The sequence below is a fragment of the Colobus angolensis genome, unplaced genomic scaffold, assembly GCF_000951035.1.
Source record: "Colobus angolensis palliatus isolate OR3802 unplaced genomic scaffold, Cang.pa_1.0 Scaffold19, whole genome shotgun sequence".
Lineage (NCBI taxonomy): Eukaryota > Metazoa > Chordata > Mammalia > Primates > Cercopithecidae > Colobus > Colobus angolensis.
Window position 1 is genome coordinate 12,541,502 of NW_012115043.1, and position 25,172 is coordinate 12,566,673.

At 44.8% G+C, this 25,172-nt stretch overlaps 1 protein-coding gene across 1 annotated transcript in view; it reads left to right on the forward strand.

Annotated features, from left to right (window-relative positions):
• Positions 1–25,172, forward strand: part of MYO1E (myosin IE) — a 239,527-nt gene that overhangs the window by 180,617 nt on the left and 33,738 nt on the right. The window contains exons 17-22 of the mRNA XM_011940493.1: positions 181–287; positions 7,027–7,125; positions 17,072–17,216; positions 21,375–21,489; positions 21,700–21,869; positions 23,587–23,732. Of these exons, the coding sequence (XP_011795883.1) occupies positions 181–287; positions 7,027–7,125; positions 17,072–17,216; positions 21,375–21,489; positions 21,700–21,869; positions 23,587–23,732 (782 nt within the window). The remainder of the gene's footprint in view (positions 1–180; positions 288–7,026; positions 7,126–17,071; positions 17,217–21,374; positions 21,490–21,699; positions 21,870–23,586; positions 23,733–25,172) is intronic.

Here is a 25,172-nt window from a genome sequence, read left to right on the forward strand (position 1 = left end):
CATAAAAGTCGGCAAAGCTTTCGGAAAGTTTAGTAGACCTGACTTAAGCTTAATGAGCAGATTGTCATGAAGATTAATTCCTAGCTATATATTTCTACAATAGAGTTTTACAAGCCTCCTTTGAAATTTGGTCTTCTTTAGAGAAAGTTCCGTGATTCTGATACTGTTCTTCCTTTCTAGAAACAAGCCAATGACCTTGTGAGCACCCTGATGAAATGTACGCCTCACTACATTCGCTGCATCAAGCCAAATGAAACCAAGAAGCCCAGAGACTGGGAGGAAAGCAGGTATAGGGGGAAGCCAGCTTAGGTGGGGCTGGGACCTTTTCCCCTCTGCTCAAGGTGAGCTGTCCTCCATCACAGGCAGGAGCAGCGTCAATTGCCCGCACATCTCTTTGTCGTGCTCTTGCGTCTTAACTTTTTCAGGACAAAGGCTATATACTGTTTCTCCCCTGTGTCATTTCCTAAAATGTTAGCAGTGCCATTCATTTCAGAATTAGAAGTTTATAGTGTTGATCTTGGCTAGTCTGGGGGCATATGGAAAAAAAACAAAACATAACCTCATACCGCAGAGTCACAATGGTTTTAAAATGAGTTTGAGGTTCTGTGTAGACATTCTTAGTACACCCAGCCCCTGATCGGACCCACAGGATGTGGCCTAGAATGCTTGGCTTGGGGTGGAAAGTGAAGGGCGGAAGAGCCGGCAGAAATACAATCCGGCATTTGCTGTGCCTCATGAAGACGCCGGGGATACGCTGGAGGCTCTGGCATTCCCCCTAAGCACCGAGCTGATGAGCAGAACGACTCTGGGAGGAAAGATGTCAAAGGGAAATGTGGAGTACAAGAATTCGGCGAGCCCTTTGTGCCCTGACTTCCAAGGAAGCCCAAGTCACTGTTCCTCCCACAACTAGCATTTAGGGAAGTGGCCTGGGCAGGAGGAAATGGCGGCATTGAGTAGGAGCCTGTTAAGGTGGTGGCTGGAGGGTGTGAATTTTGTGGCCCACTGGGGGACCCAGACACACCTTGTTCAGAGGCCTGATCCCACTGTCCACAGAAGCATGGGAAGGAGGGCTGGGGAGACGCTTAAACTGCAGAGAGGACCCCAGCCATCGTCACCTAATATCACTCCCAGGATGGGAGCCTACCAGAATTGCTACCTCTTGTCTTCTCTCTTGGAGAAAAGAAGATAGGCTCTTTTAGGTGTCGACTGAAGAACTCCAGGTTTAGGTTCCACAGGAAAACCAGGACTAAAATTCCTAGCTGCCAGTTACCTCCTGCGAGAGATAGGTGTGTCCATTTTCCATCCTGCCAGCAAGATCCTAAACCATGGCAGACAGATGATACCTGATCCTTTAGAGGAAGAAACAGATCCATAGTAAGAAAAGCACGTAGGTCAAACATTTACTGTCTGAAAGTTCATTCTGTTTAATACTGAATACTTGAGGGTGCAGTCTAAGTCTTTTCTCTCCTCTGAAGAAGCCAGGCTGCGTGGATGTAGGAGCTGCCATCTTTTCAATCCACAACGTTTCTGAATAGTCTCATCCATAGATGCATATTCTTAAGGAATTTTATTTTATTTTATTTTTTTTGAGACAGAATCTTGCTCTGTCACCCAGACGGGAGTGCAGTGTCATGATCTTGGCTTACTGTAAACTCTGCCTCCCGGGTTCAAGCAATTCTCCTGCCTCAGCCTCTTGAGTAGCTGGGATTACAGGTGCCACCACTACGCCCAGCTGCTTTTTGTATTTTTAGTAGAGATGGGGTTTCACCATCTTGACCAGGCTGGTCTTGAACTCCTGACCTCATGAGCCACCCGCCTCAGCCTCCCAAAGTACTGGGATTACAGGAGTGAGCCCCCACCCCTGGCCCCTTAAGGCATCTTTTCCATTCAATCTCTGAAATTTTCAATTTAATGTAGTCAGATTCCTTCTATAATATTGTCCATTAATGATATTCAGGCCGTGATGAGGGGCTCATACTTCCTAAAGTGACCAGCTCTTCTTTGGTCAATTCTTACTTTAGGAGTCTGTACAGTCCTTCTCTAGTTCACTTTGAAAACATGCCATAAGAATCATTCTCGGCCGGGTGCAGTGGCTTACGCCTGTAATCCCAGCACTTTGGGAGGCCAAGACAGGCAGATCACGAGGTCAGGAGATCGAGACCATCCTGGGTAACACGGTGAAACCCATCTCTACTAAAAATACAAAAAGAAATTAGCTGGGCGTGGTGACGGGTGCCTGTAGTCCCAGCTACTTGCGAGGCTGAGGCAGGAGAATGGCATGAATCCGGGACGTGGACCTTGCGGTGAGCCAAGATCTCGCCACTGCACTCCAGCCTGGGTGACAGAGCGAGACTCGGTTTCAGAAAAAAAAAAAAGAATCATTCTCATTAATTTGCCACTGGACAGCTTTTCTGTTAGTTCGAGGTGACCATCGTGTTTCCTTTGAATCTTCTCTTCTACAGATTAATCCCTCTCAGTTCCCTCAACAGTTTCTCTGGGACATGAAATATAAGCATTCCCCATCTCATCTCTTCTCTTGGATGTACTTAGTTTGGCCTCTGCTTTTGTGAAATGTATAGTTCAGCTTCTCCTTCCAGACTAAGAGGGTAGCAGCATTGTCAACTCTTCCCGTCTAAAAATGTAATATGCTTACACTCAGGAGTTTTAGGCTGCAGTGAGCCATGATTGAGCCACTACACCCCAGCCCAGGTGATAGAGTGAGACCCCAAGTCAATCAATCAATCAGTCAATCAAATAGAAAGCATCTTGTTGTGCCCTCTTACGTTGGTTCCCAGACTTGAGCCTGCCTCAGAATCCTCAGGAAGCCTTGTTAAAGCTGAGATTGCTGGGCTCCATCCCAAGTTTCTGATGCAGTGAGTCTGAAGTGGGGCCCGTGCATGTACATCTTAAAAATCTTGCAGGTGGTGCTGGTGATGATGGCCCAGGCACTGCACTTGGAGAATCACTGATCTAGAGCAAAGAACTAGACTGGGATTTGCAAGACCTGTGTCCTGGTACTGACATATCACTTAAGTCATTAGAGGGAGACTCTTCATCTCCTTAGCCCTCAGTTCCTTCCTTCTAAGAGGGTCCATCTAGAATAGGATCTCCTTCCATCTGACAGAATGAAACCTTCCAGACAGTGGCTGTCAGTCTGCCTCTGTCTCTGTCACTTTTACACTCACCTCTCACACATACCCACACGTGCACATCCCACCCACGCATACATCCACATGTACACACACACACAATGGAACAGTGATATTAAATCAATACTCCAATATGATTACTCCAATCGAATCTTTAGTCACCCTTAGAAATAAATTATGAGAGTCTTGGAAGCAGAGGTATTGCCAAAGGGGGTCTTAGCCCACCTTCCCCCATTTCAACCTCTATCCGCCTGTCCTTCCTCCCTTCGCACAGCATCCTCTACCCCACATAGACAGTTCTGCTGAAAGCACCTCTAAAATAGAAGTTTTGCAATAGCTGCTTGGAAGTTCACCAACCCTAATGCTACCTTCTTGTAAAAATCCACCTTGATTCACTGGAATATCAGAAAATGGAGAAATTAAATGAGTGGCACATTTTATTCGGTAAATCTTCACAGGATGAGGATGGTATTTTCTCTTTTCTTTTCTTTCTTTCTTTTTTTTTTTTTTTTAATGATTCCCCTTCTTTGAATTGCAGCAAAAAATTTTATGACATGCATTCAGATAAACTGGTTTTAAGAAGTTCAAAGTACTAGTTGGTCGAGCATTGATTTATAATTCCAGTAAGATCGCTTTCTGGGGTTCCACCCGTAATCCCGGTTTGGGTTGATTGTGTAACAGATGGTTTCACTCCATCAATGAGTCAGGAGCGTCGGGGTCCGTGAAAGGGCAGTGTGCTTCACTGGCCAGGATTCCACACCCAGCTGAAGCTCCTGGTGAAGAGGGTTACTCATCCCACAAGTTTATGGGGTATGGGGTTTTTCTTTTCCTGTCGCAAATGTGTTTTTGTTTGGGTTCTGGCAAGGTTGCTTGCCCTGGATTCTGAATTGCTGCCTTGCAGAGTTCTCTAGCCCTGATCAATTTGAGCAAACGGCCAGGGATAGTCTTGGAAAAATACTGTCTCTGCAAGACGGAGTTGGCATAGCCTAGGGAACAACCGGGCACTGTCTGACCAGTGACTACTGAGGAGGTGACAGTGCTCCAGGAATATGCAAAAATCAACTTGCGTCCCTTTGATGACCCCAAATTTTAAACATTACAGGACTTCCTAGACTGATTTCTACAAGAAAATTTCCTGATGGTGGAAGCTGTAATGAATGAAACAATGTTTTAACATGAGGAATATTCCTTCCTATGTGATTCATGGGAAAGGAACGTTTCTGCTTGAATTAATGGGTGATGCATTCCTGCCTCCAAAGCCTGGCGTGAAGCCAGTATTTAAGAAAAGTACTTTGAAATGAGCAGAACCTTTAAATGAACAGCTCCATGCATTTTTCTCACTAGAGAAAAGGCCAGTGGCGAGTTTTAGATTTGGAGGATGAGAGAAAGGAAAATTAATTATTTTTAATTTAATTACCTTTTTAATTGACATATTTCTTTCTCTCTCTCTCTCTCTCTCCCAGTCTCTGTCTGACTTATATGGGCAAAGGTGGATATTTAGTACAGACGGGGTTTCACTGTGTTAGCCAGGCTGGTCTCGAACTTCTGACCTCATGATCCACCATCTTGGGCTCCCAAAGTGCTGGGATTACAAGCGTGAGCCACTGCGCCCGGCTTGACTCTTTGCACATAGAGGCTTTTTAAAAGTTAATAATCTTAGAGGAATCAACATTTCTGGCTCTTGGCTCTGTAAGACCCATCAAACTGGAGACTCTTAAACACTGCTCCCATTATGACCTCATCCTTCCCATCAGCCAAGGCTGTACCCCCAGTTTGAGCTTCATCTGTACCCCTCCTCCTGTCCCACAGCACCCCGCCACTGGCCTTTCCTATCCTTGTGCCTTTGCTTTCACAGCCCTCTGCCTTGTCCTCTGCACCTCGTGGATTCAACTCACCCCTCCAGGCCCAGGCACATCACAGTGCTCCTGAGAACCCCCATACTGTGAAAAATCCATTTCCTTCTCTATTCTCCTTTCCTGGTTTACATATTGTAGCTGGGAATGGATGGAATAATCAACAGCTTTACTTCGCTCATGCTATCAACTAAGTGCTTTCCGTAGAAAGTACTTATCTAGAAATAAAGAATTTATGCCACCATTCCCATTTTTACTGAAGAGGAAACTGAGAGACACACAGCAGTTGCATCATGGCAGGGCCAGTGGCACAGCAGGAATGCAGCACCAGAGGCTCCTAAACACTGTGCTGCCTGCATGGGCTCCAGCAGGAATCACAGCATTGTCCTTTTTTGGTGACCCTACCATGTTGCAATAGGGACTGTGTGTGACTGGCCCACCGCAGACATCTGCACGTATGAGGCTTACTTGGAAATGGTGGTTTCTGTGAGAGCCTTACTGGGGAGACGGCTGTCGGGAACCTGCGTGACATCGGAATGAGGATGCTTCTCATGGCCTTTTCAGCTCCGCAGCTCCTGAAGGCCCATTTTGCTGAGTGCGTTAGCCCCATTGTCAGCACAGATAACCCCAGATGTACCAAAGAGGGAGCGCGAGGAGTTACCTCCCTACTGCAGCACAATCCTGACATTCCGTCTTCAAAAGAGAGAGACTTTACTTTTTATGTCTAATTTGCCTCAAATACCATGTTTCCAAGTGTCTGTGTTCAGCCAGCTTGCTTAGCACGCAGCCCAGGCCCAGTTTAACTTCCCACAGTGGATGATCTGAAGCAAGTGTTGAGGATCTGTCGGCATCCAGAACACCGTGTTTCCCAGCAAGTGGTGGGTTTTCATAAGGCACATGTCCGTGCTCCACCCTAGACCCAGCAGGCCTACTAAAACAGCAGCCCCAAGGTGTGGGGCATGGGGCATCTTCTGGTATGAAAATCCTCATGTGTGAGAATATTAACCTACTAGTTCTTTATGTCCATTTTTTCAAAAGAGATTGCTAGATTTTTACTATTAAGAAACCAGGATGGGCCAGGTGTGGTGGATCACCTGAGGCCAGGAGTTCAAGACTAGCCTGGCCAACATAGCGAAACTCCATCTCTACTAAAAAATACAAAAAATTAGCCAGGCATGGTGGCACACACCTGTAATCCCAGCTACTCGAGAGACTGAGGCAGGAGAATCTCTTGAACCCATGAGGCAGAGGTTGCAGTGAGCCGAGATTGTGCCACTGCACTCCAGCCTAGATGACAAAGCGAGACTCTCTCTCAAAAGAGAGAGAGAGAGAGAAAGAAAGAGAGAAAGAGAAAGAAAAGAAGGAAGCTCTAGCATCATTTAATTCAAAAGTTAAAAGTTCTTTCCTTTAACCTTCTGATAAACCAATATTTTTGTTCATACTCTAGGTGATAGTTAGATGGGTCTTTGTGTTACTATTATTCTTTGAAACAGATATGTAATGCCCTGTTATTTAATTACTGTATTTTATTTATTTATTTTTTGAGACTGAGTCTCACTCTGTCATACAGGCTGGAGTGCAATGGTGTGATCTTGGCTCACTGCAGCCTCTGCCTCCCGGGTTCAAGTGATTTTCCTGCCTTAGCCTCCCGAGTAGCTGGGACTACAGGTGCACACCACCACGCCCGGCTAATTTTTGTATTTTCAGTAGAGATAGCATTTCACCTTGTTAGCCAAGGCTGGTCTTGAACTCCTGACCTCAGTTGATACACCGTCCTCGGCCTCCCAAAGTGCTGGGATTACAGGTGTGAGCCGCCGTGCCTGGCCTAATTGCTGTATTTCAATATTTTAAAATTAGCATCATGTCATCTGAGAGGTCAGCTCAGTGTTCGAACGCTATAAATTGTAATCTTTTGAATATGTTTCCCTACAGCTTGGAACTGGGGGTTTGAGGAATGGCTGGTGAGAACACCGGTGAAAGGATTATCCAGTAACATCCAGGCCCCATTTTCTCCCTTTGCGCAGGGTAAAGCATCAAGTTGAATATCTGGGTCTGAAAGAGAACATTCGAGTGAGAAGAGCTGGCTATGCCTATCGGCGCATTTTCCAAAAATTCCTACAGAGGTAAGGAAATAGTGACTCTGGCCTTTTTTAAAACAGGTTTATTGAGCCATAATTCAAATCTATACAATTCACCCCCTTCAAGTGCATGAGTCAATGGCTTTTAACATATTCACAGAGTTGTGCAACTATCACCACAGTTAATTTTAGGACATTTTCTTACCCTGAAAAGAAGTCATGCTTGCCTTTGTTGTCAACCCCCAATTTTCCCCTTGCCTCCGGGCCCAGCCAGTCACTTATCTACCTTCTGTCTATAGATTTGCTTACGCTGGGCTTTTCATAGCAATGGAATCATATGTGTGTCCTCTGTGACTGGCTTCTTTCGCCGAACATAAGATTCATCCATGACATTGCACTTGAACACCTCCTTCTTGTTAATTGCAGAATAGTAATCCATTGTATGGCTATAGCGCAGTTTACTTATTCATTCATCAGTTGATAAACATCAGTTGTTTCCACTTCTTGGCCATTATGAATAATGCTACTATGAAAATCTGTGTACAAGTTTTTATGTGGTCATATTTCATTTATTTTGGTATATGCTTAAAAGTGCAGTTGTGGCTGGGCACAGTGGCTCACACCTGTAATCCCAGCACTTTGGGAGGCCCAGGCGGGCAGACCACGAGGTCAGGAGATCGAGATCATCCTGGCTAACACGGTGAAACCCCGTCTCTACTAAAAATATAAAAAATTAGCCGGGCGTTGTGGCGGGCGCCTATAGTCCCAGCTACTTGGGAGGCTGAGGCAGGAGAATGGCATGAACCCGGGAGGCGGAGCTTGCAGTGGGCCGACATCGCACCACTGCACTCCAGCCTGGGCAATAGAGTGAGACTCTGTCTCAAAAAAAAAAAAAAAAAAAAAAAAGTGCAATTGCTTGGTCATATGGTAACTCTGCATTTAACCTTTGAGAGGAACTGCCTGATTGTTTTCTGAAGTGACTGCACCATTTTACATTTTATACCACTAGCAGTATTTGAGGCTTCCAATTTATCTAAATCCTTGCCAACATAAGTTATTTTCTAACCATTCTAGTGAATGTGGAGTAGTATTTCATGGTGGTTTTGATTTGCATTTCCCAGATTGCAAATTATATTGAGGATTTTTTCATGTGCCTATTAGCTATTTGTATTTCCTCTTTGGAGAAATGTCTGTTAGGCCCTTTGCAATTTTTTAATTGGGTGTTTTGTCTTTTTATTATTGCATTGTAGTAACAATTCTTTTACTGTTATTTATTGTAGAATAAATCAATAGCCATAACTATTCATTAGGCTGTAACACAACCTAATGAACTTATGTATAACACATAAGTTCAGGAATTCTTGATAACTGTGCTACAGGAAGGGTGGAGGTTTAACTTGACTAAATAAATTAACAGTATGAAGAAATTTCAGGAAAATATTTAACTCACTTAAGACAATAAGCTTAAAATATTTAACCTCAAAAATCTTGTACAATCTATGTATAAATTTAAACTTGTTTTTATATATCCCTTAACATGTATTTGGCAGGACCCGTACTTAAATTGTTCTTATTTTGTGTTGTTTGTAAAAGGATAAAACGTAGTACCCCTAAAATGTGACATCAGTCTTAACTTCTCTGATGATTCTCTGGCGTTCCACTGTATTTCAACATCTATTTAATTTCCTTTAAGGAATAGGGTAACAAAAAAGAAGCAAGCCAAATTTTGTGTTTGATTTATTTATTTAGAGACAAGGTCTTGCTCCATTACTCAGGAGTGCAGTGGTGCAATCATAACTCACTGCATCCTTGAACTCCTGGGCTCAAGCCATTTTCTCCCACCTCGGTCTGCAAGTAGTTAGTACTGCAGGCATGCGTCACCACGCCCAGATGACTTTTTACTTTTCGTAAAGGCAGGGTCTCACTATGTTGCCCCGGCTGCTCTCAAGTGATCCTCCCACCTCAACCTCCCAAAGTGTAGGGATTATCATCATGATGACCACACCGGGCCAAATTGAGCATTTCAGTCAGATACAGTTACGTCTTCCTGATATATTATGCAGGGGCTGGATATAATGGTTTTGTTTGTTTGTTTGTTTTAATTCAGATTGTATATAACAAAGAACTAGTAGACTGAAGAAGAGGTTAATTACTGTCTTTGGAATCTAGTATTTCTCATAAGACAGTTCTTATTTAGGGCTGTTGTTTCTTGTGCTGTGAGATTAGGACAGCTCACTCACCATTTAGAGGTTTTAAAAAAGGGCTAATCATTTCGTATAATAAAGCCTCGGAAACTCAGTCCCCCACATTTGAGTTTCCTAATAATTTTGGAGGTGAGTTAGACTAGGAGCAAGGTTCATCCTCTTTGTTCTCTGAATTGAAGACGTCAGTACACCTATAGTGTAAGCAAGACTACGTGAAAGAAATATTTAGGAAGTTGAGAAAATATATTTGTAGAGCTTTTGCATCACCATAGCACCATCCATTTGCTGACAAACAACTGAGATGTTAGTTATGAGACTTGCTTAAAGAGATCGGTAACACTAGCTTAGAGGAGAGTTTCTCAGCCTCAGACATTGACATTTTAGGCTGGAAGATTCTTTGCTGCCGAGTCTTTCCTGTCTATCGTGGGATGTTTAGCAGCCTTCTTGGTCTCCACCCACTAGATGCCAGTCGTGTACCTTCCTCTGAGTTGTGACATACAAAAGTGTGTCCAGATGTGGACTGATGTTCCCCCTTCAGGGCACAGTCAGTTGAGGAAGTTTGGCTTAGATCATCATTTTTTTTATTTTATTTTTTTTATTTTTTAGAGATAAGGTCTCCCTTGGTTGTCCAGACTGGTCTTGAACTCTTGGGCTCAAGCAGTCCTCCTGCCTTAGCCTCCCAAAGTGCTGGGATTACAGGCATGAGCTACCATGCCCGGCCCCCAAATACCCTTTTATAATTAAGAGGGACCGGGCTCGGTGGCTTACGCCTATAATCCTAGCACTTAGGGATACTGAGGTGGGCATATCACCTGAGGTCAGGAGTTTGAGACCAACCTGGCCAACTGGTGAAACCTGTCTCTACTAAAAATACAAAAATTAGCCAGGTACAGTGGCACGCATCTGTAATCCCAGCTACTTGGGAGGCTGAGGCATGAGAATCACTCGAACCAGGGAGGCGGAGGTTGCAGTGAGCTGGGATGGCGCCGTTGCACTTCAGCCTGGGTGACAGAGTGAGACTCCATCTCAAAAAAAAATTCCACACAGCAAAGGAAACAATCAACAAAATGAAGAGACAACCCACGAAATGGGAGAAAATATTTGCAAACCATCCATCTGACAAGGGATTAATAACCAGAATATAGAAGGAGCTCAGACAACTTTGTGGGAAAAAAATCTAATCATCCAATCCAAAAAATGAGCAAAAGATCTCAATAGATATTTCTCAAAAAAAGACATGCTGATGGCAAACAGGCATATGAAAAAGTGTTCAGTACCATTGGTCATCAGAGCAATGCAAAGTAAAACTACAATGAGATGTCTCACCCCAATTAAAGTGGCTTTTACCCAAACGACAGGCAATAACAAATGCTGGCAAGAATGTGGAGAAAGGGAACCCTCCTATGCTGTTGGTGGGAATGTAAATTAGTATAACTACTATGGGGAACAGTTTGGAAGCTCCTCCAAAAACTAAAAATAGAGCTACCATATGATCCAGCAATCCCACTCCTAGGTACAGAGCCAAAAGAAAGGAAATCAGGATATGAAAGATATCTTCACTCCTGTGTTTATGGCAGTGCTATTCACAATAGCCAGGATTTGGAAGCAATCTGTGCCCATCAACAAACAAAAGGATAAAGAAAATGTGATACAGGCTGGATGCGGTGGCTGACGCCTGTAATCTCAGCGCTTTGGGAGGTCAAGGTGGGCGGCTCACTTGAGATCAGGAGTTTGAGACCAGCCTGGCCAACATGGTGAAACCCTGTCTCTACTAAAAATACAAAAATTAGCCTAGTGTGGTGGCCCATGCCTGTCATGCCAGCTACCCAAGAGGCTGAGGTGGGAAAACGTCCTGAACCCAGGAAGCAGAGGCTGCAGTGAGCCAAGATTGTGCCACTGTACTACATACAGCCTGGGCGATGGAGCAAGACCCTGTCTCAACAAAAAAAAGAAAGAAAAGAAAGAAGAAGAAGAAAAGAAAATGTGATACACGTAGGCAGTGGAGTACTATTCAGGCATAAAAAATAATGAGATCCAGGCCAGGTGTGGTGGCTCCCGCCTGTAATCCCAGCACTTTGGGAGTCCAAGGTGTGTGGATCACTGGAGGTTGGGAGTTTGAGACCAGCCTGGCCAACATGGTGAAACCTCCTCTACTAAAAATACAAAAATTAGCCAGGTGTGGTGGTGCACACCTGTAATTCCAGCTACTCAAGAGGCTGAGGTGGAAGGATTGCTGGAACCCAAGGCGGAGTTTGCAGTGAGCCGAGATTACACCATTGCCCTCAAACCTGGGTGACAGAGCGAGATTCCATCTCAAAAAAAGAATGAGATCCTGCCATTTGCAACAACACGATGGAACTGGAGATCATTATGTTAAGTGAAACAAGCCAGGCACAGAAAGACAAACATCGCATGTTCTCACTTATTTGTGGGAGCTAAAAATTAAAGTAATTGAGCTCATCAAGACAGAGAATAAAATGATGGTTACCAGAGGCTGGGAAGGGTAGTAGGGGGAGGGGAAGGGAAGTGGAGATGGTTAATGCGTACAAAAAAACAGAAAGAACGAATAAGACCTAGTGTTTGCTAGCACAACTGGGTGACTATAGTCAAAAATAATTTAATTGTACATTTTAAAACAACTGAAAGAGTACAATTGAATTTCATGTAACACAAAGAATAAATGTTTGAGGAGATGGACACCCCATTTTCCGTGATGTGATTATTACACATTGCATGGCTGTATCAAAGTATCTCATGCAGTAAGTAAAAAAGAAAAAAAAAAAAACTCATGCAACCCATAAATATATATACCCACTGTGCATCCACAATAATAAAACAACTCATCAGTCCAGGTGCAGTGGCTCATGCCTGTAATTCCAGAACATTGGGAGGCTAAGGCAGGAGGATTACTTGAGCCCAGGAGGTCAAGGCTACAGTGAGTTAGCCTGGGTGACAGAGCAATACCATGTCTCAAGAGAACAAGAAAAGAGAAACCTGATCAGACCTTTTTAAATCTATTCTTTTTTTTTTTTTTTTTGAGAAACCAGTTCTGAAAGACCTCCTTCTTTCTACCTTGTTTTAAAAACCAACCAACCAACCAAACTGACTTCCATAAGTAATGCTAGGAGTGCTGCCATCTCAGGAGACCAGGAAGTCTATGCACACTTTTTACCATCTAAGGCCGGGGACCCCAACTCCCTGTCGGGGACCAGTACTGGTCTGTGGCCTGTTAGGAACTGGCCCATACAGCAGGAGGTGAGCAGCAGGCCAGCGAGCATTACCGCCTGAGCCCCACCTCCTGTCAGATCAGCGGCGGCATTAGATTCTCACAGGAGCACAAACCCTATTGTGAACAGCACATGTGAGGGATCTAGGTTGTGTGCTCCTTTTGAGAATCTAATGCCTGATGACCTGAGGTGGAACAGTTTCATCCCAAAACCATCTCCACAACCCCGTCCGTAGAAAAATTATCTTCCGTGAATCCTGGTGCCAAAAAACGTTGGCTGGTCTAAGGGACCCTGTGCTGCGTGCTTGAGCTGTGAACTGACTCTGTTGATTTTCCGGATCTGTCTTGAGTGCCATGCTACCTTCATGGTTCCATGCATGGTACTTTACACTGTGCCTCATTCTGAGTAGGCATTTTGTGAAATTTGTTATGCCTTTTATGTTGAGGAACTTTCATTGAAATGCTTGTATCCTTGGATGTCTCTCTTCTTAGCTCTCCTGCAGTAAGCTTTTCCTTTCAGAAGAGACAAATAGCCTTGTCTGTATTGTCCAAAAGTAGGCTGTTTTATTGTTGTCATACTTTTCTTGGTTTGAGAATACTGGGGCCGGGCAAGGTGGCTCATGCCTGTAATCCCAGTCCTTTGGGAGGCCGCAGTGGGCAGATCACCTCAGGTCAGGAGTTCAAGACCAGCCTGACCAACATGGTGAAACCCCGCCTCTACTAAAAATACAAAACTTAGCCAGACACAGTGCCGGGTGCCTGTAGTCCCAGCTACTCAGAAGGCTGAGGCAGCAGAATCTCTTGGATCCAGGAGGCGCAGTGAACCGAGACTACACCATTGCACTCCAGCCTGGGTGACGAGAGCGAAACTCCATCTCAAAAAAAAAAAAAAAAAATTACTGGGAGGATAAAGTTCAGAAGGAAATAATTTTTCTATAAAAAGGACATTTTCAGTCCCCCACACTATATTTCAAAACTGTTATTGAAGCAGTCCACTCAAAAGTGGCTTGAAGTCCAGATATATCAGTGGGCAGGGGTATTTCTCTGGAGAGAACACCATTTTCCTTAAGACACTTGAGTCTGGGATCTTGGTCATGCAGAATTCATCCCCAGTCCGCCGCTGACTGTCCCATCCTGTGATGGTCTCCAGGTAGGTGAACCATCTCATATAACTTTATTTTCTCCCAAGGTGAGAGGAAAGGCTTTGTTCATAAAATTACTTTCTAGGTGTCCACAGAAAGGCTGCCAAATGAGAAACAAAGTAAAAGCCTGAAGAGAAAGGATATATTAATACCCAGCACAACTATCCACGTATGCATGTATTATACACCCTCCCTAGAAAGGAAGTTCACAGGCCTAAATAGAGCCATGGCTCAGAGACTACCCGGAGCATAGTGGTGGCTTAGGAAATACTCCATGTGTTTAGTGTGTGTTATTTTCCTCTCTGGAAAATCCTTTATATTTATCAAAACCATCCCTCTTGACTGAATATTGGAGAGCAAAAATCCAAAGATGCCTTAATTCCCCCATGGGTGGGCCCCATGCTCTTAAAGTAAGTCCTGTGCTACTTGAAACAGTAGCAGGAGGCGCCCGTTTACACCATCTCCCCACTACAACTTTTATGCCTTTATAAAGTGTTAAAAAAAAAAAAAAAACTGTTAGAAATAGCAGCCATGTTGCGTCTTAGAAAATAAGTTTTCCAGAAAACACCTCTCTGAGCTAGGCAATGTGTGTTTCTTTCTGTGGTTGGCAGCAATAAGCCCAAATATGGATTCTGATGCTTAGGAGGAAGAATGTGGTAGAAACATAACAGATTTGCAAAGTTTATCTTGTAGCGTGATTTACACTTCCTCACAAGCATGCTTCCTCTGACCTTGACCTAGCCTCTCAGAATGTGGGGATGATAAAGGCATGCCTCGTCAGCAAAGGCGTTCCACGTCATGGGCAAGAGAGGAGAAAGAATAGGAAGCCCAGGAAAGCACAGAGTGGTAGAGAGTGTCCTTGGAGGTCAGAAACAGCTTTAATCTCAAGTGTCAGCAGCTAGGAGTCCCTGGGGTCCGAGCTGCGTTTCCTCTGAGAAGGAAACCTGGGATCAGTGATCCAAGAGATAACAAGAGCCGGGAAGAGATTCCAGGCAGAAAGAGGAGCTGGCACAAAGGCCTTGAGATGAAATATTAGCGTATTTGAGTCTTAAACTGAAAATGCGTGATGAAAGGAATGTAAGTTATTATTGCCATCTGTCCAAAATTATCACAGGCACCAATTAGGCAGGGGCACCATTGCCCTGTGCAACCTGCTCCCACGAGTATATCCTAGAGAAAGACAGTGGCATGTGTCCTTGGTAGGACAACATGTATAGTTGGTTTATGCCCTGGTCTCCAGTGCAATACCAAAGGATGGGGTCAGGATGTATCAGGCTTCATGGAAGCAAAGGAAGCCCCAGGCAATTCCCATGTATTGCCAAGACCCTCACCAGTGGAGGCCTTGTCAGGATAAGGGAGAGAAAGTCTGTGCAAGGTTCATTACGGTAAAAACAAAACAAAACAACGCAGCATTAATTTTGTACAAAAAAATGTGAATTGCCATAAAGACCCATTTCCAGTTGCACAATAAGTATACTTTAGTTTATAATTTTAGGTTAGATCAAGCCAAGTAAAACTGTACTCTTAGAAGCTTGTCACCTTGAAAGTCTATAGTCTGTCCTTCTCACTTCTATCCTCCATGAACTTTCTGCCTCACCCAATTAGATTCCCAGCACCTACTCATTTTCACTAACTCCCCCAATCACATCTAGAAAGGTTCTGCTATTAGTCATTTATCTGTAGCTTAATTTGTTTTGATTAATGTCATTATACCATATATGAAAGTTATTCATGCTAATGTGTGACTTCCACTCGGCATTTTCATTTTTAAGCTTTTTATCCCTAATTAGGCAATAGGAGCATTTACCTCTCCAGAAAGTTTATGATATTATCAGGCAAGATGCAGACATTTGAGAGGAGCAGAGAAGGCTCCTAAAATCACCTTAGTCCCAACCAGCTGGCCCTGTGGGAGCCCTGGATCCTGAAGGCAGGGCCACTCAAGGTTCCCTTCTCCCTTGGCTGTCATAAATCAGTCTAATCCTGATAGTAGTTTCTGGGAACAAAGGAGGGCCCTGGCTTCGCTTAAGGCCTGGGGACCTATTGCCAGGGCCCTGGATGTGCTCGCACGTGGGCCACGCCCTCCAACCTCACACCCACACATGCCCATGATGATTCTGTCCATATATGACAAACTGTAATGTGCTTGTCTCTCCTTGATTATATCAGCCTCTGATGTAATAGTAATGTGTCTAACATAGGCGTGTATAGTAGACTGGATAATCTTTAAAAAAAGAATTTAAATGTGAACCAGTCCATGGCTTTTTTGCAGGGTCATAATGAAAGAGACAGGGATTCAAATCCCATCTCTGATACTTACTAGCTAAGTAGCCTTGGGCAAGTCATCATTTGCCTCTGTCTCTTACTCTGCAAAATGGAAAACCAACCTGATCAGGTTGCTATAGGAATGAGGAGATCCTACATCAAAAGCTTCGGTCACAGCACCTCATGCAGAGAGAGCACCCATCCGCATTAGCCAGGAGTGTTCATTATGACTGCTGTGTGCCAGGCATGGTGTAAGGCTCCGGATGTACAGGAGGGGCCGCACAGATGTGGCATCCGGTCTCCTGGAGCTCTCACCTTCATGCGGGAGGCATAAATTAACCAAATAAACCCCAACATGAGTATAACAACAAATCAGAGTACATGCTCTGAAGGAAAAATATTACTTGCTGTGAGAGAAACTAACAAGGGAGCAGGTTTTGATTTTTGGTCCAAGAAGGCCTGTCTGGGAGTGTCACTGAAGGTGAGACACCCAAGGGGGAGCCAGCCGAGTGATGAGTTTGGGGAGCAGCACACCAGTAGAGGGAAGAGCAGGGGCAGAAGCTCCGAGGAAGGAAAGGGCATGGTGGGCACGAAGAAGAGGCCATTCTGGAAGAAATGCAGCAAGCCAAAGTGAGCGTGAAGAGGCAAGGTTGAAGGACAGCCAAGGAGCAGATCCCAAGGGCCTCATGACCCAGATGCATAGAATTTCAAAGGTGGAAGTTGATATACCATTGTTATAATAGCTGCTTAGCAGGAGCTTTATAAAACTCTCTGCCTCGTTAAATGCCCTGAAGAAATCGGGAGATTATTATTGAGACAAGACCATTTGATTTTGCCTAAAGAGCACCCCTGGTGACCTTCCACAATGCTATTTTTAGACAGTGATAGAAAGAGTATGCAGGTTTTCACCAGGGTGTTGACAAGGGAATGCTGGGAAGGGGAAGGAGCGGGAGGCAGCTCTGGAACGGGCATCCCAGACTGGGGACTTTTGCAGTCAAGGCGGTCCATGCCTGAGCCTTCGAACAGCTGGTAAATAGTTGATCAGTAACTTTGCAGCACTGGGCACCTTCAGAGTGGAGCTCTTGCTGCCTTGCCCAGGTAGAAAGCCAGTGCGGTCCCACCCAAGTCTGATTCTCTTCTCCCCAATGTCCCCACAGGTATGCCATTCTGACCAAAGCCACCTGGCCCTCTTGGCAGGGAGATGAGAAGCAAGGCGTCCTGCACCTGCTGCAGTCGGTCAACATGGACAGCGACCAGTTCCAGCTGGGGAGGAGTAAAGTGTTCATCAAAGCCCCCGAGTCTGTGAGTGCTTGGCTGGTTCTCCACTCTCTTCCCTCTCGCAGGGCCCCCGCCAGCCCTGCTCCACCCCTTGGCTGGCTTCTTTTTCTCATTCTTCACTTCACGCCATCAATGTTGTCTCCTCAAAGAAGCCTTCCCTCCCTTCCCGGTCTAAATGGGTCCTTCCCTAAACACGTGCTCTCCATAGCCCATCACCGTCCCATTCATTTCCTGCAGAGCACTGAACAGGTAGAAAAAGGGGCGTCAGAGAGTGGCTCCTTCCTCACTGACTGTCGCACTCCTCTCTAGCTGCTACACTCCTTGAGGGCAGGGACTCTGTTCCATATGTCTCTATAAACCCAAAGTCTCACACAGAAAATGCTCAGTAGTTACTTAGTCTCTAAGATGTCTAAGCTAAAGAGGGACTCCAGTGTCCCACCCATGGTTAGTTGACACCAAGTCAGTTACACATAGGCTCAGGATTGATTCCTCCTGGAAGGTGCCGCAGAGTGCCGGGTGGGAAGCCCCAGGATTGTACCTAGAAGGCCTTGGGGGAGCCTAGAAAGGACTGTGAGGGGGAAAATAGGTGGGAGGAGAAATTTCTGGTTTAGAGAACACAATACTTACCAGTAAGGTGTTCATAATACACATTCACAGTTCACAGACAGACCGCTACAGCTGCATCTAGAGACACTTCCTGCTTTCCTGCTGAGAATGTGCTCAGTGAGCCCCATGAATGCCCACAGGAAGTTCTGTTCAGTTCTTCTGCCTGGTTTGCTCCAGGGCTGTAGAATAAAGACATTCATTCCTTTTTAAGCTGGAGAAACTGCTGGAACCAAGGTTCAGCATCATCGTTTCTCGAGGCTCCCTTAACCATCACAAGACCCTGTTTCAAGAGTCAGTGACGAACTTGGCAGAAATCAGTCATCAGACCAAGGGGAAATCGTATGGGGACTCACAGTAAAAGGAAGCGTTTGATGTCAGGCACATCCCAGTCTTGCCGTTAGTTTTCTTCTCCTCTAAGGTGAGCCCCATAGCCACTGTTCTGCCTGCCTCGTAGGATCAGCCCGAGACGCAGGAAGGATAATGGCTATAACTGAATGGCTTTGTCAGACATCAAGATTATTAAATAAATAAGCGGCACACAGAGATGGAACCCATTTATGAAACGTTTGTGGTAGCATTTTTCTACTTTGAGTTATTTGTAGCTTCACAAGAATTTTCTTTTCCAAATATAAAGTGAAAATGTTGTGTCATTCGCCATTAAGCAACCCACAGAACAGTTCCTGTTCTTTCTAAAATGGGATGGAGTGATTTATCGGTACAATTGAGAACTCCTTGTTTCATACCCGCTTTTACTTTTCAACTTGTGAGATTTTCATATATAATTAAAACAGCCTCAATATTTGTAATACGTTTTTTTTTTTTTTCTGATTCATTTGCGTTGGAGGGGGTTCTATTCAAAATCAAGATTTATTTCGGGCTGTCCTTTTCCTTGCCTTATACTCAATTGTGTTATTACCATTACTTGACTCTCCTTTCCCCCATCTTTGACATGTGCACTCACACACGCACACCATCACCTCTGCTCTCTCCCCTGCCCCAAACGCATACATCCCCATCTAGCCCTGACATGCAAATACTTTCACAAAAGTTGGTTTTTAAAATCTGGCTGGGCACAGTGGCTCATGCCTGTAATCTCAACACGTTGGGAGGCTGAGTTGGGAAGATGACTTGAGGCCAGGAGTTCAAGACTGGGTAAGTCAGTTAGACCTCATCTCTACAAAAAAATTTAAAATTGGCTGGGTGTGGTAGTATGTGCCTGTTGTCCTAGCTACTCAGGAGGCTGAGGTCAGAGGATCACTTGAGCCCAGGAGTTCAAGGTTACAGTGTGCTATGATTGTACCACTGCAGTCCAGCCTGGGCAACAGATCAAGAAAGACCTTTTTTCTTAAAAAAAAAAAAAGGAAAAGGAAAGAAAAGGAAAAAGAAAAAAAGAAAAACTACCATGTGGTTTTACCTTAATAGTAAATGTGCTGAATATACAAAATTACCTATTTGCTTTAACAACCCACATCATGGCCAGGCACGGTGGCTCATGCCTGTAATCCCAGCACTTTGGGAGGCCGAGGCGGGCGAATCAAGAGGTCAGGAGATCAAGACCATCCTGGCTAACACGGTGAAACTTCGTCTCTACTAAAAATAAAAAAAAAAATTAGCCAGTTGTGGTGGCAGGCGCCTGTAGTCCCAGCTACTCGGGAGGCTGAGGCAGGAGAATGGCTTGAACTCGGGAGGCGGAGCTTGCAGTGAGCCGAGATTGCGCCACTGGACTGCAGCCTGGGCAACAGAGCGAGACTCTGTCTCAAAAAAAAAAAAAAAAAAAAAAAACCCACATCAGACACCATGGGGTTTGTTTTTGTTTTGTGTTACATGTATCCATGTCTTTTGGCTTTTCTCATTCAGGGTTGTTTTGTGTGTTTTTCTGTTGTTGTTATTGTTTGGTTTGGTTTTTATTCTCTCCTCATCTATGTTATCAAGGTTTTTTTTCTTGAACCTCCCTAATTTCTAACCCCCTGGGCTTTTAAAAAGAAATCTAAAATCCAGCGAATCTTTGAGATAGTCTCTAGGAAGTTGGGAATCGTTTGCCTCTTCATCCTTTCTCTGAGTCACAAGTGTATTTTCTGTGATACGCCCAAAATAGTTCTGGGAAAGAAGAAGGAAATAAGACTTACTCAGAAACCCAATACACAAGATAAGAAATATCAATGGATATTCTTACAACAGGCAGCTGCAGGGCTCAGATTTTAAACTTTCTGTCCAGTTGCTAATCCATGCATTCCACTTGGGGTTTAGAAATCCGTCCTTATGTCCATTGTATATGGCACTGAAGCCGGGGGAATTACGTGGCCCCTCCCCTGGTGTTTGGAGTTTGGGTTGTTGTTTCTGCACAGATGGAGCTATGAGAAGGAGGGAAGTTGAGTGGCAGGAGAGGATAGGTCTGGCTCCCAAGCATATACCCGGCTAAACAGAGACAACAAATCAAGCCCAGCTGCCTTCAAACCACATTGGCTTGTTTACTTCTGGAACATTTTTGCAATGACTATTCATCATCTTTACTTTGGATTTTTATTGGTTGATTTTCTTTTTTTCCTAGAGAGTCATGGAAGCCACTCTCAAGGTAGATGAAAAGGTTTCCTACCATTTTACAAGTGGATCAAATGCAGGTTTACAGAGAAAGCTCTGCATGTCTAAATGAGGAGCCTGGCAGAGCCTGAAAGACCTAGGTTCACTTTCTAGCCCCACCCAGTCTTAGTTCCAGTTTTCTCATCTGTAAAACGGAGATGACAGAGTTATGTGGCTCATGTAGCTGTGGTGTTGAATGAAACTGTGTGGAAATCATCTAGGGTGACTTCTGCCCCACAGTGGGCACTCGGCTCACTACAGCTGTTTGCTGTTGCCTTTATTATTCCAAAGCCTGGTTGAGGTGCAGCCTCAGCATTCATTGGTAAAATGGCCCGACTCTCAAGACCTGGCAGAGGCTGATGTGGCCCCTAAACAGCTCCAGCCCTTCTGGGCAAATCCAAGTCCTAACTAGCACACCTCAAGTCCAGCTCCAATCACTGTGGTTATTACCCTCGCTCCACTGCTCCTTGGTGAATCCTGAGACAGGAAGTCTGTATTTTCTTGGAACTGAAAGTAGAGCAGCCCTCCTTCCACAGCAGCACAAGCCCTGCTCCTGCAGAAACTGGAAAATTCTGTTTAGAGGCTGCATGCCGAAATGCCGCACCAAACAACAGCAACAGCTCCACCTACTCACTTGATCTGGATTCCTAATAATATCCTCTTTGGATGAAGGTAGGGGATAAGTGGAGAAGCGCTGAATCGCTCGCTCATTTGATTCTCACAGAGACTGTAGCGAGGCAGGGCAAGGTCCAACTGAATACACTCAGATTCTCCTATTTCCCATTGTTTTCCATTAAAAGAAAAAAGGTATAGGTCATTTTATAGTGGGAATAAACAACATGCCACAGTAAGCATTTCACGTATTTGTTCATGAATCAGAGAAGCTGCTTCCCGTGCATGTCATTGTCTAAACTGAGTGTCCATGGAATGACAAGAAAAGTGCTGTTCAGGGATTGGGGCTTGGGGCTTGGCTCACACTTGTCTTCTCTCCATTCACAGCTATTTCTTTTAGAAGAGATGAGAGAGAGAAAGTATGATGGATATGCTCGAGTGATACAGAAATCATGGAGGAAATTTGTGGCCCGGAAGAAATACGTTCAAATGAGAGAAGAAGGTATTTTAGCAGTTTTGTTTCATTCATTTTAACAAATCTGAAGAGTAAATTTGAGCTTAAGTGAAGTTCTAAGTTCCATTTTATTTTGCATATAATGTCATGCTACAAATACTGCATCATTTGGAGTTTATTTGTATATTTCCACAGTATTTTCCTCCTTTTCCTGACTGACTTATCCTTCTTCCATCTTCGCCCTCTTGGGAATTGTAGCCTCAGACATCTTACTGAACAAGAAGGAGAGAAGGAGAAACAGTATTAACAGGAACTTTATAGGCGATTACATTGGGATGGAAGAGCACCCGGAACTCCAGCAGTTCGTGGGCAAGAGGGAGAAGATTGATTTTGCAGACACAGTCACCAAGTACGACAGGAGGTTCAAGGTACATGCTGACTGCCCGCCTCTGAGATCACCAGGTTCCTTACTTTTTTAAAAAAATAACTTGTTATTTTGCTTTTTGTTGTTACCAAAGCAGAACATGTTCGTTGTAGAAAAATTTAGAAAAAATATAAACCGAAAGAAAAACCGGTACCTATGCCCAGAAACAATCACTGTTAACATTCTGTATATATCCATATCTTTCAGAATGTTTTTATGAAAACATACATTTGTGTATTTAGTTTTACAAAAACTGAGATACATATTACGTGCTGTTTTATGTCCTGAGGTGGTTTTTTGTTTGTTTGTTTGTTTGTTTAAATAATGCCAGGGAGAATTTTCGATAGTAATACAGGGAGCAATATAAGTTACTTTACATGGCTGCATAGTATTCCATTTTACAGATGCCTTATTATTTTTAACCAATTTCTCATGAATCTATTTTTAGTGAGTTTTTCTTTTTTACTATCATAACTTCAATGAGCATCTTTTCACACATCTTTGTGTATCTATCTCTCTCCAAATATTTTTAGAAGAAATTGATAGGAGTGAAATCGTTGAATCAAAGGATTGAGAATATCAAGTAACACTGCAGAGTGTCCTCACCCATTTTCCCAAAGTGGCTGATAAGTAAGGCATTTCTAGCCACAGGAGGAACAGCTGATTTTTCACCTCTGCCCTTAGATACCTTTTGATAAAGTCTTAGTCCTAATAGACAAATCTGAAGTTTCAGAAGCTCATGGACCCATTAAGAGCTTTTGGTTTTTTGGCAGGGACGGGGAGGTCAAAAAAAAAAAAAAAATGTAATGAAGTAAACAACAGAAGCACGATGTTATTTTCCTAAAACCAAACCATTCCTTGCAACCTGTACCTGGCCCCAGCTGCTGTGACGGCAGCTCTGGGTTCACACGGGTGCTTAGCTCTTGCAGCGGTACTCGTTATAAAGTGGTTACCCACAAATTCCTGAGTAGATTTATATTAGATTATTGAGAATTATTCAAATGACAACATATCAGTATTTTAAAAAGAAAATTTTATGAACTCTCAAGAAAACATATGCAGACACCGCCGCCTGTTTAGAAACACGCTGTAGTGCATCCTTGGTAAGCTCGCCACAGCTGTTGGTGACTTCCCCTTTACACCTGCTGTCCTGATACATCAGGTGACTCCATATGAGTTTGCCAGTTTGTAAGTCAAAAAGGGTGAAGTCATTTCTTACATGTCATCTTAATAATCACAAATAATGCCATCTTTTCCCGTCATGGGCCTGGTCATGTGATGAACGGAACAGCCGTCCCAATGGTAGTGAAGACTGACTGTCCAAGGCAGCCTCCCCCTGTCCTGGTAACAGCGGTCCACCGTGTGAATGGTTGTCATCACATTGACTGTGTCTGTCCACCTTTTTTTGAGACGCAGTCTTGCTCTGTCACCTAGGCTGGAGTGCAATGGCGCAACCTCGGCTCACTGCAACCTCCACCTCCCAGGTTAAAACGATTCTCCTGCCTCAGCCTCCCAAGTAGCTGGGATTACAGGCACCCACCCCCACATCCAGCTAATTTTTATATTTTCAGTAGAGATGGGGTTTCACCATGTTGGTCAGGCTGGTCTCGAACTCCTGATCTCAGGTGATCCACCTGCCTCGGCCTCCCAAAGTGCTGGGATTACAGGGGTGAGCCACCATGCCTGGCCTGTCCAGCTTCTTAAAGCTCCTCTCCTTACAGGGTGTAAAGCGAGACCTGCTTCTTACCCCAAAGTGCTTGTACTTAATCGGACGAGAAAAAGTGAAACAGGGCCCAGACAAGGGCCTGGTGAAAGAAGTCCTGAAGCGGAAAATCGAGATAGAACGGATCTTGTCTGTGTCCCTCAGGTGAGTGATTGGAGGCGCAGAGGCAGGACTGCCCCATCTCGCCTCAGCATCACCGTCCGCTGTTCCAAACAGCCAGGAGGAAGGCCGGGCTGGGCCCCCCTGCTGTCAGAATCATGATCAAGAGAATGGAATTTCCCTTGGTCCCAAAGGGAAGACTCCCTAGTCTCAGCGAGTCTTGGTATGTCAGGAAGAAGGTACCAAAAAAAGGTTGCCTCCGGACAGCTCCTGTAATCAAGGGGACCCAGATCTATTGTAACCATAACATGTTAGAAATGAACCCGGTATATGGAACACCTCAGAGAAGAATTTCTCTTGTTGCAGTGGAGCCAAGGGTTCAGAGCCCTGTCCCCCAACCCACCTCACCTCACCCAGGTTGGAAGCCTCACCCATTTCCCTGAGCAGAGGGTCCTGGAAGGGAAGTTTCTTTGGGACTTCCTTAGGGAGTGCAAGTTGGTCTCCATTCTCTGTAGTTCTGGAGTCATCGCGAGATGCTCTGTTTGCTCCAGTTCTCAGGCAGTGGGGAGTGGTGTTTGCTTCTGCAAGGCCTCAGGGCCCTTGCTCCTCTCGGCAGCACCTTGGCTTCCTTTCGGCAGAAGGGCTCCTCTGTCAGCTGTCAGAGCATCTCCTCCGTCATTGGGACCTAGGCTAGGAGTTCTTAGCATGGGAGGTTTTCCCATGCTAAGAAGTCCTCCCATGCTAAGAACTCCTAGACTAAGAGTCATCCCATGCTAAGTCCTCCCGAAGTCCTCCCATGGTAAGAACTCCTAGACTAAGTTCCACTGACAGAGGAAATCCTCGCAATCCATGAAAGCTAAGAATGGAAGAAAGGCTTCCTCGAGCCCCATAGCTTCCTTCAAGAATCGTGTCCCTGGGCCTCTGAGGCTAACACTACTTTAGTCGGGAAAAGCTTTGGGCCTTTGCATTAGAGATGTTCTGCTCTCATATGAACATGGAATTGGGATGCCTCTCAAACTCGTACTCCACACAGAAGACAAAACTGCTGCGCTCAGGAAAAAGCAGGGGTTTGATGTGCTCAGGCGTCTGACCTACCGAGCTGGAAATCCTAGCTCCAGTCTGATAATCCAAAGCAGATTTCTCGTTGTGTCTATTCTTGCCTGTGTCTCTGTGGTTTCTGATTCTATCTGTTCCTAATTTCCCTGGATAAAGGGCCAGGCGGTGGGGGGCAGTTAAGTATGTCAAACATGCCAACTCAGGATGTGGTAAAGTTGCTAAGCAGATGAGTCCACAGTGTCCATTTTGCAGCCCCTCCTCAGGTACGTTTCAAGGCCATTGGTTTCTTTTTTTTTTTGAGGCGGAGTCTCGCTCTGTCGCCTGGGCTGGAGTGCAGTGGCCGGATCTCAGCTCACTGCAAGCTCCGCCTCCCGGGTTCAGGCCATTCTCCTGCCTCAGCCTCCGGAGCAGCTGGGACTACAGGCGCCC